This window comes from Mytilus galloprovincialis, chromosome 2, assembly GCF_965363235.1.
Source record: "Mytilus galloprovincialis chromosome 2, xbMytGall1.hap1.1, whole genome shotgun sequence".
Taxonomy (NCBI): Eukaryota; Metazoa; Mollusca; class Bivalvia; order Mytilida; family Mytilidae; genus Mytilus; species Mytilus galloprovincialis.
In genome coordinates this window covers 68,139,419-68,151,910 of record NC_134839.1, presented here as the reverse complement: position 1 = coordinate 68,151,910, position 12,492 = coordinate 68,139,419, and the positions used below count along the sequence as shown (strand labels likewise).

Genomic DNA, 12,492 nt, shown 5'->3' with positions numbered 1-12,492 from the left:
AGATATGTTGCCTATAAATACTCAGGAATAACAGATTTATGATTTTAATGTATTCCGTTTTTATGTATTTAAATGCTGTAAATAGATTTTCAATTCGTCATTTTAGTATAAACCAGAGTGCTTTTATTTAAGGTTTTTACTTCTTGATTTTAAAGTATGTGAATATAGTGTACAACTGGATGACGGAAGAGGTCTATAATGATAAATGAAAAATAACATGACTTGGATGGAGAGTTGTCTCATTTGCACTCATACCACATCTTCTTATATCTATTCACCTGTAATTAACCTGTAATTTACCTGTAAAAAATTGGCGCAAATGAAAACAAAAATCGGTGCAAATGAAAGAAAAAATCGGCGCAAATGAAATGCAGATAGGCGCAAATGCAAAACGCCGAAGCTACATATATTAAAGATACTAGAACACACTTGTGAAATCGCTGATCCGTAACTGAATTAAAGTATATAACTATGTGTAAGCCTTATTTCAGCCTGGATTTTGAGTACATGTATTGATATTGTCATCTGATAAAGTCATGCTGATTATAAGATGCACAGTTTTCTCTACTTTCAAAATCTTTCTGTTTGAAACTGTCAACCTGGAACTTATCAATTATTGGTAATATTAATTATTTGAAAAACAATAGGGCTTGGAATGGAGTAATTTTTTATCAACAGCATTGTCCAATATTAGTTATAAATAAAGTTGAATTCTTTGTATCTCTGTTTTGCGTCATGTTGGCTAACAAATTGGAAATTAACTGTACCTATACGCCTTATTTTAAGTCTAGATTTTTAGTGTTCGTATTGTCATACTGATTAAAATACTACAATAGGAAACAGTGTGACAATGATAGAATTCAGTAATGTCATCCCTGTGATAATGACCCATGTATATAGCAAATCCTAAATACACCGTTTGGTCAGATGCGGAACTTACAGATAAGGTATAGGTAACATGTGAATATACTATTGGTATCGATATCGGATTTGACTCGGAACTTGTTAATTATTGGCAATATTAATTATTGGGAAAACAAAATGGTCTGGACTCTGGAGTGGTGCAATTTTTAATCAACACTGTTGTCCTATATTAGCTATATATAAAGATGAATTCTTTGATTTGTTGTTTTTTCCCCATTACGGCTGACAAATTGGACCTCGTTATTTTAGTATTATAGATGTTCAGAAAGAAGTTTTTCAATTCTGACAAAACACATGTCTGGCTACAAAATTTTAATCCTGGTATATATGAGTAGTTTATTAAATGCAGATGTGTTTAAAAAGGAAATATCTATTTTAAATGTTTTACATGAATATATTCTGTAACTTGTTGTGTATATACATTTTTTTTTTCATTACCTAGCTTTTAATTTCTTATTCAATAAAAATAAAATAAGTTTAGTTGGCCATACATACTGTATCATAGAGATAGCATCAGTAACTATTTGTTTGTTTGCTTTGTAGATGAATTGGGACCAAAAGAGGGCTCCACAAGCTGAGGCCTTCCGACAAATGTTATCACAGCATATGGTAAGTGTTAACACATTGGAAGTATACTGACAGAACTTTGTGATCTTATAATTACCTGCTAAAGGAAAATCAAGTTACTGTAATTTACTCAGTTAAACATGGGCTTCTTATCTATAATCAAGTCTTTTGCTTTTTGTTTTTACATCTCAAAATTTTACTTTTAGAATCTTAAGTCAGTGGTTGAACTTTTATTGTTTAGGAATTTATGAATACAATGTGCATTACGATTAGAGAATTTATGTACATGATGCTATGATAACTCATAACCTTTCTATCTGCACATCATGCAGATATCTATCGTAACATATTTTCTGTAACACTTATCAGATACAATTGATCAAACGATAAGGAAAAGATGGAACTCTAATATGAAACTAAATTGATGTAAATGCATCATGTTTTTTGCAGCAATTAAAAATGCATGTTGTACGGTAGTTAAATATAAATATTTACGAAGAATATGGTCTAAAAAACAGACTTCTGAAAATCTTTCATTTATTTTATAACATTTTAAAATATTTTACATATTCTTATTACAGATGTCTATGCATGGAGCAAATGGACCACAGGGTATGACTGGGAATTCAGGACCAGTGGTACGTTATTTTAAGATTGAATTCCTTATGAATTGTCGCCCTTAGATAACTTTTTGAAGTGAAATTAAATTCCTAATTAATTGTCTCCCCTAGATAACTTATTTAAGTGAAATTTGAATTCCTAATGAATTGTCTCCCCTATATAACTTATTTAAGTGAAATTGAATTCCTACTTAATTGTCTTCCCTCGATAACTTATTTAAGTGAAACATGATTTCCTAACTAATTGTTCTCCCCTAAATAAATTATTTAATGGAAATTAGAATATCTAATGAATTGTCTCCCTTAGATAACTTAGTTCAATGAAATAATGGTTACTGGAATAATGGATAAATTGGAAGAAAATGAACTATTTAATTTAACAAAAAATTGATTTTCTACAACTTTTAATTGATTCTTGACAGTATTTTGTTCGATATAATAGATTTTTTATTTTTGTCCTTAAAAAACCTGAGTTAAATACAAAGAATTTTTTGCTTTGGCTCATTTTGGAAATATACTTGAAAGAAAGAAGCACTGTTATTGTTTATATATTACATGTATTATTATTATTACAATTTTTAAAATATAAATTAATTACAGGGACCTCCAGGAGATGGTGGATTAAAGGGAGATATTGGACACCCAGGAGAACAGGTATTATAATCTCAACTGTTAATTATTGTCCCTTGATGGTCTAAATAGGTTTTTTTCACATTAATCTTTAAAATCAACATTGGTTTTAAGTCGGGAACATATCATTGACATAACTATGACATACACACTCAGAGTTCTAATTTTTTGTAATGTTTCTTATTTTGTGCAAGATGTATTTTCTTTTCATATTGATATATAATTTACAATTAACAGGACAAAGTTTATCAGCTCCTTGTCAACTTTACCTTAAAGGGAAAATTCACGATTTTTTACTTATGGTTTAAATATGTTCATTATGACATAATATATATATTCACAAAGTTTTATCGCTATATGTGCAGTAATAAAGGAGAAATTCAATAATTAATGAAAAAATATCAACTACTTCCTGTAGGTCGTGACGTTTTCTCCTGATTTTTGCATGCCGGGATTTAAAATACAATCATTAAAAGTCTTGGTTTTTAATCATATTTTAACGTAATCGTAAGCGCGCCGATGACTTATGCTTTATCTAATAACCATCCGATAATAAGAAGATAAAACGCACAGACGTTCAATTGTACTCATTCGTGAGATAAATTATCTATGTTAAACGTATATATTCGAATTATTTTTGTAGACAACACAAAAAGTTATAAATTTATTTTTAATAAATGCATTTTCGGACTGATAAGGTGAACAAATTAAAGTACAATAATCTGTAAAGACAATATGTTGGTGTACTATTATTGACCTTTTACTATCTCTGCTATGGCTAGGTTTATACGATGTGTGTATTCACGGTTCTGTGGCAATACTCGTAGATGGCTTGTTGAAAGGTAAATTGTTATTTGCACTTCGGTATTTAACCACGCCTCTAGGGCACACCTTGCCAGGTGTGACTGTCTATTCGGATCAGTGGTAGCATTTAATACACACATTAAAAATACATATTCAAGTTGGTGACAAATAAAAATTGGTCGCCGTGGAATTATTTAATTATATTTGGTGCTATTATTTATTTGAATTCAAATAAGTTAATTTACTAAGAAATACACAATTTTCGGTTAAAGACGGGAAACTTAATTCATATGTCAGAATGAAATGATATACAAGTCTTGTCCTTGATTTATGTCTCATAAAAAAGGGGGACTTAGAAATTAGAAATAGCTTTACTAAATCATTTTTATTTGTCTTTATTAGGCGAAAAAATGTACGAGAACACTTACATTTAGACTTTTGAAAGCCATGTATTAATTAATATATGAAACTATCTGAAGATAACTCTACCGAAGCGGAATATAATATGTGCGAATAAAGAAAAAAATATTTTTGTAATGGAATCGAAAAATTACGAATAGATATTCTTTTCAAGTGTGATAAACGTCAACCAAATTTATTCATAATGGGGAACGTCCTTATTAAAATCTGAGACAACTATAATAATCGTCGTCTCCCAACGTATATATATACTTAAATAACTATTTGATCAACGATGTTTAAAATTAAAAGACAACGAATTTAATGTTATCTTTCCCTATTTTTGAATGTTATTATAAGTCTGTTCAACTTGCAAGAATACCCCTAAAGCGGACAAATATCCGACAAGCAGTTTATTCTTTAAATTGCTGTCATTGAATATCAAGAAAGAAAATAAATCCCGAAATTGATACTCAATAGTTTTCCTAGAAAATATTCACATTCCTTGGGGATTATTAGTGTACGTCCAGTTGCATATATTTTACATGAATGTTGGAACAATTGTGATGATGACGAATTTCGTCCTTTATTCGAGAACAATTTAATTGATATATAAATCTGTGAGTTTACTATGTTCTTAACTTCGATGAACCAAAGCAAGTTATAAATTGACCTGTATTTAAATCAAATTGTTTCTTTTTTTTCTTCTTCTTCTTTTGGTATACAATAGTCTATCGAATTCGTTGATTACATACTGTTGGCATACATGGACTAGTCTATTTACAAAACTTTTACCACAATTTACACAAAATGTATGTTTCTTTCTTATGTTCAATGTATACATGTATACATATTTTAAATTGCGCTACTGACTATAGTTCCGTAACTTTCTACCAGGCATGTATACACGAATCGTCGACAAGTGCGCACATTTTTTTAGATCAATAATTCTGGTATGTTCCAATCTGTCCTAAACTATTGACAACGAGTATATATTACATTTTCCCAAATTAACCCTTGGAAAAATATGTAAATAGATTTGTATTTCTTCAATTATTTTTTTTTGTATTATTTTTTTTTTATAAATAATATTCTTTACACCAGAAATGTTATTTATAAACAAGCGTATGAGTTCAGTAATGACTAGTATATTATATCACTTTCGGACACGCAAGACAAAAATGTATATTATACATGCACCTGATAGTTCAAAATGGAAAGTTATAAGTAACGGTCGTGTACACTGATCAATACCTACAGAAGTGAAACGATGCATGAACTTGCAAGCCCGCCGGACAGGAAATCGATTGAATACCTGGACGTGTCACCTTACACCCCTTCCAATACCTTTGGGAGTAATACCTTAAGCCATGCTGGTGATCAGATAAGGGAAGATCCGAATTTATTTAAATAAAGTTTATTACTTGAAAGAATTATGAACGAATTAGATTTTCGAAAACAATTTCCACGGAACACTTATTTATCATTTTATGATTTGAACTTTGACTTTTTAACTAATTACAATATTATCAGTTTAAAAATAACAGACTATATGGTTATTTAAAAATATAAGACCATTTTCCGTATCAAGTTAGTCAGTCAGATAAAACAACCGTACGATTGACAAGATATCGACACGCAATTACGACTACATCGTTTACTGTAGTTTTGTTCCTTTGTGGTTTATTGACATATCGGGATTTTTCATCGGAGAAGGTGACAAGATGGCGGAGAGTAGAGAACTGATACTCAAAATTTAAAATCGATGGTGATCTCTTATTTAGCGGAATAAAACTTTAATATCTATAAATTTGAGCATTTTTATACAGAATGGACATAATATCAATTTTTGATTTTTTTGCGAAGTTTCCCTTTAAGGGCATACAATACAGTTTTTACAGTTTTGATGTCGTATTTAAATTTTGATGAAAACTTGCATGTAGGCTATTTTTTACCTGATTAAATCAAATATGTATAAATAAAATGTGCTACTTTTTGAGTAAATTGAGGTTCAAATTTCAGATATTTCCGCAAAATACGGATTTGTTGACTTATTTTTCCTTTCGATAGAAATACATAACTTTTTTGTTTTAAAAGATAAACACAATCTGTTTTTTGTTAAATTATTTGTAATTTATGTGTTATATAAATATTGCATAAATTTGTACATTTTATTTCTACAAAGAACTCAAATTTATCAAATGTTCATGAATGTAGGAAAAAACTGTCATTTTTTGCTGTATATTAATCAAATTTTAAGAAATTGCACTATTTACGTTTTCATGAAAATTGGTACACATAATCTTCTTACGTAATCAAACCAAATGCCATTTTAAAAAAGAGGGGTCCATGAACTTGTTTTCAAGTTAAATCAGTTTGAATGATAGAAATCAGCCGAAAACTGCATCTTTTCTTGATGAGTCACTGTTTGACGTCGCGAAAATAACAATTTACGTTAGTAACATCATTACCTCCCCTGTAACTGTATCGTATGCCCTAAACACTATTCTTGCGTTAAAATTTTTGAAGAATTTTGAATTACTATCTAAATTTATCAAACCTCAGATTTTGTTTATTTGTATATTTAAATATAAAGAAAATGGGTACTTTTGTACTTTTAATTAAATGTTTTAACTGAAATTCTATGACAATTTTGAACATATTTCATTCCATGAGGATATGACCCATATCTCATCCTGGAACTTTTTATTTTTATTTTAGGGACCTCAAGGAGGCCGTGGTGCTCCAGGACCACAGGGTAATCCAGGAAAACGAGTAAGTTTATGCAGGACAGTAAACAACAATCAATTAGGTTATTGGTATATATTCCTTTAGTCTGACCACTCGGTCCATCAATCCTTCAGGTCAATTCAGCTTTCCTCACTTTTTTTGTTATGCCTGATTCAAGTGATTGGATATTTGTTCACAGTCATATGATGAGAAGTTTTATCTGATTTTGAATTTTATTCTGCTTGTGTGATATCTGCAGAATATGTTCCTTTGAGAGAGAAAATTGCTTAAAGTTATGTGTTGTTTCTTCTTTCCAGTAGAGGAGATTGCATTGCATAGTATGCATACCCATTACCTTTAGAATGTTTTGATTTCTTAAAATATCCAGTAAAAAATACTCATTAAGAGCAAATATAGTTTCTACTTCAATTAACAAGGTTTTGCTTGATGGAAATTAAATGGCAACAATATGCTAAACTCAAAAGGCCAAAAATTCAACAAAATGTCTTCAATTTAACTAATATTTATGATGCTTTTGGGATCTGTTGAAATTAATTATTTTTTAAAAACGAGAAATCATGTTTAATTCTTCAATTACTTTTTTAAAAGTTTATTATAAAGCAAAGTGTTACAACAATTTCATATATATAATTACTCTTATTGCCTTTAAAGTGTCAATATGTTAAAAAAATTAACAATTCCAAAATTTACTGGGTCAAAATTTGTACTATATAACAAAAACAGTTAGTTTTGATTTCATTGATTATTTGATGGTAATAATGATTAAGAAATACAGTAGAATGCTTAGCATAGAAAATTTTCACAATTAGTGAACAAGTTTTGATATTTATTACAGGGAAGAACTGGAAGAGACGGTGAAAGAGGAGCTATGGGAGATCAAGGAGATAAGGTACGATATATAAGACAGATGGCAAAAGGCTCAGAGCTAGTTCTACCTCATGCTACAAAGTAGCTAGGCTGTCATCTAATTTTACAAAAGATAAATCAAATACTTCATACTGAAATACAAATGTACTGTCACATATAATAAGACTTAGATCTCTTTTGATTTTTGAAGTCACTACGTTTAAGGTCTCCATAGTTACTGATCAAAATAAGTGCAGGAATAATTGAGAGGTGTTATTAGTTTCCTGATTATAACTCTAGAAAAAATATGTGGGATAGAAATGTAACTCAATCAGTGGAAGATCTCTATTCCTTTTTATATCAATCTGTACAAGGTCAAAGAAAAAGCTGAAATGAGGCTGGGAAAGTTTTTATGTACTGTGGCAGCATTAACTTTTACCCTTGTTTGTCTGTACATCTGTCCATACAGCCAAAATTTAGAATTCATATCTTTGGTTTCCTTTGATCAGATGTTATGAAACTAATGTTCATGTATTTTGCCATTAAAAATTTCTAGATTTACTGTTTCCACACTATAACTTTAGTTGGCTTCAACCAAATGTTATGAAACTTATACAGAATGCTTATAACCCCCTAACACAATTTCATTTCTAACATGGGTAGCATTATTTCCCCTGTTTTCAAGTTTATGTCCCTCTATAAATGGAAATCTTTGCAAATTTGTTGTTTCCACACTCTTACTTTAGTTTGCCTTAACACATTTTTATGTAACTTATACTTCTCTTTATAGTCTAAAATTGATGAATTTGTCATAAACTTACAAGGGGCAACTGTGTCCCATGAGCAAAATCTGTTTTTTTTTTGTTTTTTTTTGTGAGGGTGCATAGAAAGATCCTACCTGTGCTCTTGTGTGTACAATGCTTGCCTGATGATTATGAAATTCATATCAAGTAAAATTGAGAATGGAAATGGGGAATGTGTCAAAGAGACAACAACCCAACCATAGAAAAATAGACTGGTTAATATCAGCAATGTCTCAACCAAGTTAGAAAATCAATAATTTGTAAATGAGATATGTCCCTAGGAAATATTATATTATATGGAAAATTGCATTGTAAGCACTCTCAATTCTAATGCAATTATTTTGTATCAATGGTTCTGATTGGATGACAGTTAGCATAAAATTCTCTATCTCCTTGTCTGTAACTAAGGAAGTCGACATTTTGAATTGCTGAATGTATTGACATGTTATTTCTACAATAATAAACCAAAACACTGACATGTTGCATCTAAAAATCTTCTTTTTATCAATTTTATTACATTCTGAAGCAGCGCAGTCGCCAGAAAACTGCTATGTTTCTTTAATGAAGATTTGACACTGAAGTAATGATTGAAATTTAATTAGGAACTTGTTTTGCATTAGAATAGAGATAACTGTATTGTATTTGAAGCTTTGTGGATGTCCATCGGTAGTATTACTGTCGCAAATACTCGTTTACCTGTCTCCGCTACGCGTCGCCAGGTAAACTAAAGGAGTAGGTTCAGTAAGACCCCTTTTTGGCCCCAAAATATAGCAGTTTTACAAAATTGTTAAAATGTAAACCTTTAGTTATTTATTGGACAGTAAAATGCTTCTGCTACATAAATATGGGCTGTTTTTGACAATGCAATGCACATATATCCGGTACTAGCACCATTAAGTCATGCTAAATTACTGAAATCCTCATAATTCTAGCATTTTAGTTAAATTTTAGACGGTTTTCGTGTAAAACGAAAGTGGCCGCATTCGTGTTCATCCATAATATTGCAATGTAAGTTGTATTGTATGATAATACATAACATATATAAAGGTTGAGGATGAACACGGATGCGGCCACATTCATTTTTACCAAAAACCATCTGAAAAGTGACATATTTCGGCATATTAGGTAGATTTTTCATATTTGAGCTTGAATCAGATCGTTTTTAATGACTAAATCTGTTAAAATCTTTCTCATAAACTAATTAATTCAAATAAAATAGACACTTAAGTGTTTAAAAAGTGGTCAAAATCTTTCGTCAGATGAACCTGAAATTTGAGGCCAAAATCGGTCCTTACCGGACCTACTCCTTTGCGATAGTAAAACTACCGATGGACATCCTTAAAGCTTCAAATACAGTTATCTCTTAAATGTACAATATTTGCCAATTTTTATTGAATTTGTATCAAAGGTTAATATCAGAAATTTCTTGGACAAGTTCATATATCAGTGCTGATCAAACTATTTTAAAAGAGTTATGCCCCTGGAGGGGTTTTAATTATAAAGAAAATTGCATTGAAGATCTCATGCCTACATTTCTACAAGGATTCTTTGAAATTTATATCCAAGGTTAACACCTGGCCTCATGGTCATAAAACTTTTGAGCATGATTTTTGTACTCAGACTCGAAAATCAACCAATCAAATTGCTGAATTTGATGTTTCGAGCATGATTTTTGTGCTCCGAGCACTGAGCAAAGTTTTATGCCTTCAAGGCCAGGAATGTCTGGTACTATTTAAAAAAAGCAGTGTCGATCAAGTATTTTAAAAAGAGCCCCTTTGAAATATTAATTTTATGTAAGTAAGAGTTCTAACATGTACCAGTCATGTCAGTTATTTATTGTCATGCCTGCAACTTTTGTTGCAGAAAGCTCGACATAGGGATAGTGATCCGACGGCGGCAGCGCATTAGCTAACTTCTTAAAAGCTTTATATTTGAGAAGGTAGAAGACCTAGATGCTTCATACTTTGTATATAGATGCCTCATGTTACTAACTTTCCGTCAGTCACATGTCCAATGTCCTTGACCTCATTTTCATGGTTCAGTGACTACTTGAAAAAAAAGTTAATACTTTTTGTAATGTTAAATTCTCTCTTATTATAAGTAATTGGATAACTATATTTCGTATGTGCGTACCTTGCAAGGTCTTCATGCCCGTCTGACAGTTTTCGCTTGACCTCAATTTCATTTCATGGATCAGTGAACAAGGTTAAGTTTTGGTGGTCAAGTCCATATCTCAGATACTATAAGCAATAGGTCTAGTATATTCGGTGTATGGAAGGACTGTAAGGTGTACATGTCCAACTGGCAGGTGTCATCTGACCTTGACCTCATTTTCATGGTTGAGTGGTTATAGTTAAGTTTTTATGTTTTGGTCTGTTTTTTCTTATACTATATGCAATATGTCTACTATATTTGGTGTATGGAATGATTGTAAGATGTACATGTCTAGCTGACGGGTGTCATCTGACCTTGACCTCATTTTCATGGTTCAGTGGTCAAAGTTAAGTTTTTGAGTTTTGGTCTATTTTTCTAATACGTTATGCATTAGGTCAACTATATTTGGTGTATGGGAATATTTTATGATCTATATGTCTGTTGCACAGGTTTTATTTGACCTTGACCTCATTTTCACGGTCCATTGCTAAGTGTTAAGTGTTTGTGTTTTGGTCTGTTTTTCTTAATTTATAAGCAATAAGTCAACTATATTTGTTGAATTGAAGAATTGTTAGTTGTACATGTCTGTCTGGCATGGTTCATCTGACCTTGACCTCATTTTCATGGTTCATTGATCCATGTTTCGTTTTCTTGGTTAGTGTTGAGTTTATGTGACAGTTGTAATAAAGCTTTATATTTAAGTCTATCAACATAATATCAATGATTAGTAAAGAAGGCGAGACATTTCAGCGTGTGCACTCTTGTGAAATTTATATCATAGGTTTATTTCAGCATTGTCTTGGATTGGCTCGAAAATTATTGCATAAAAAAAAAAATAGTTGTTGAAGAATTTTTTTTTTAGCTATTGCCCTTGGACAAATTAAATATGTGCAACATTGGGGACACTTGAACTTTTATTTATGTGTAGTTATTTCCTGTTTCTTGATACTTTTTTAGCTCACCTGACCTGAAAGGTCAAGTGAGCTTTTCTCATCACTTGGCGTCCGTCGTCCGTCGTCCGTAAACTTTTACAAAAATCTTCTCCTCTGAAACTACTGGGCCAAATTCTACCAAACTTGGCCACTATCATCCTTGGGATATCTAGTTTAAAAAATGTGTGGCGTGACCCGTCAAACCAACCAAGATGGCCGCCATGGCTAAAAATAGAAGATAGGGGTAAAATGCAGTTTTTGGCTTATAACTCAAAAACCAAAGCATTTAGAGCAAATCTGACATGGAGTAAAATTGTTTATCAGGTGAAGATCTATCTGCCCTGAAATGTTCAGACGAATCGGACAACCTGTTGTTGGGTTGCTGCCCCTGAAATGGTTATTTAAGGAAATTTTGCAGTTTTTGGTTATTATCTTGAATACTATTATAGATAGAGATAAACTGTAAACAGCAATAATGTTCAGCAGAGTAAGACCTACAAATAAGTCAACATGACCAAAATTGCCAGTCGACCCCTTAAGGAGTTATTGCCCTTTATAGTCAATTTTTAACAACTTTTCATCATTTTTTGCAACTTTTCTAAAAATCTTCTTCTCTAAAACTACTTTGCCAAATTTAATCAAACTTGGCACCAATTATCATTGTGGTTTATAGTTTAAAAAATGTGTCCGATGACCCAGCCTACCAAACAAAATGGCCGACATGGCTAAAATTAGAGGACATAGTGGTAAAATGCAGTTTTTGCTTTATATCTTTGAAACCAAGACATTTAGGGCAAATCTTTCAAGATTTTAATGTCCATCAGAATAAGATATATCCCCTCACAAATTTTCAGTTGAATCGGACAACCTGTTGTTGGGTTGCTGCCCTTAAATTGGTTATTTTAAGAAAATTTTGCAGTTTTTGGTTATTATCTTGAATACTATTATAGATAGAGATAGACTGTAAACAGCAATAATGTTCAGCAAAGTAAGATCTACAAATAAGTCAGCATGATCAAAATTGTTAGAGGACCCCCTAAGGAGTTATTGCCCTTTAGAGTC

General features: G+C 31.3%; 1 protein-coding gene across 1 annotated transcript in view; it reads left to right on the top strand.

Annotated features, from left to right (window-relative positions):
- LOC143064209 (uncharacterized) overlaps positions 1–12,492 on the top strand; it is an 82,489-nt gene that overhangs the window by 21,072 nt on the left and 48,925 nt on the right. The window contains exons 9-13 of the mRNA XM_076236861.1: positions 1,468–1,533; positions 2,073–2,129; positions 2,712–2,765; positions 6,666–6,719; positions 7,531–7,584. Coding sequence (XP_076092976.1) covers positions 1,468–1,533; positions 2,073–2,129; positions 2,712–2,765; positions 6,666–6,719; positions 7,531–7,584 — 285 coding nt within the window. The remainder of the gene's footprint in view (positions 1–1,467; positions 1,534–2,072; positions 2,130–2,711; positions 2,766–6,665; positions 6,720–7,530; positions 7,585–12,492) is intronic.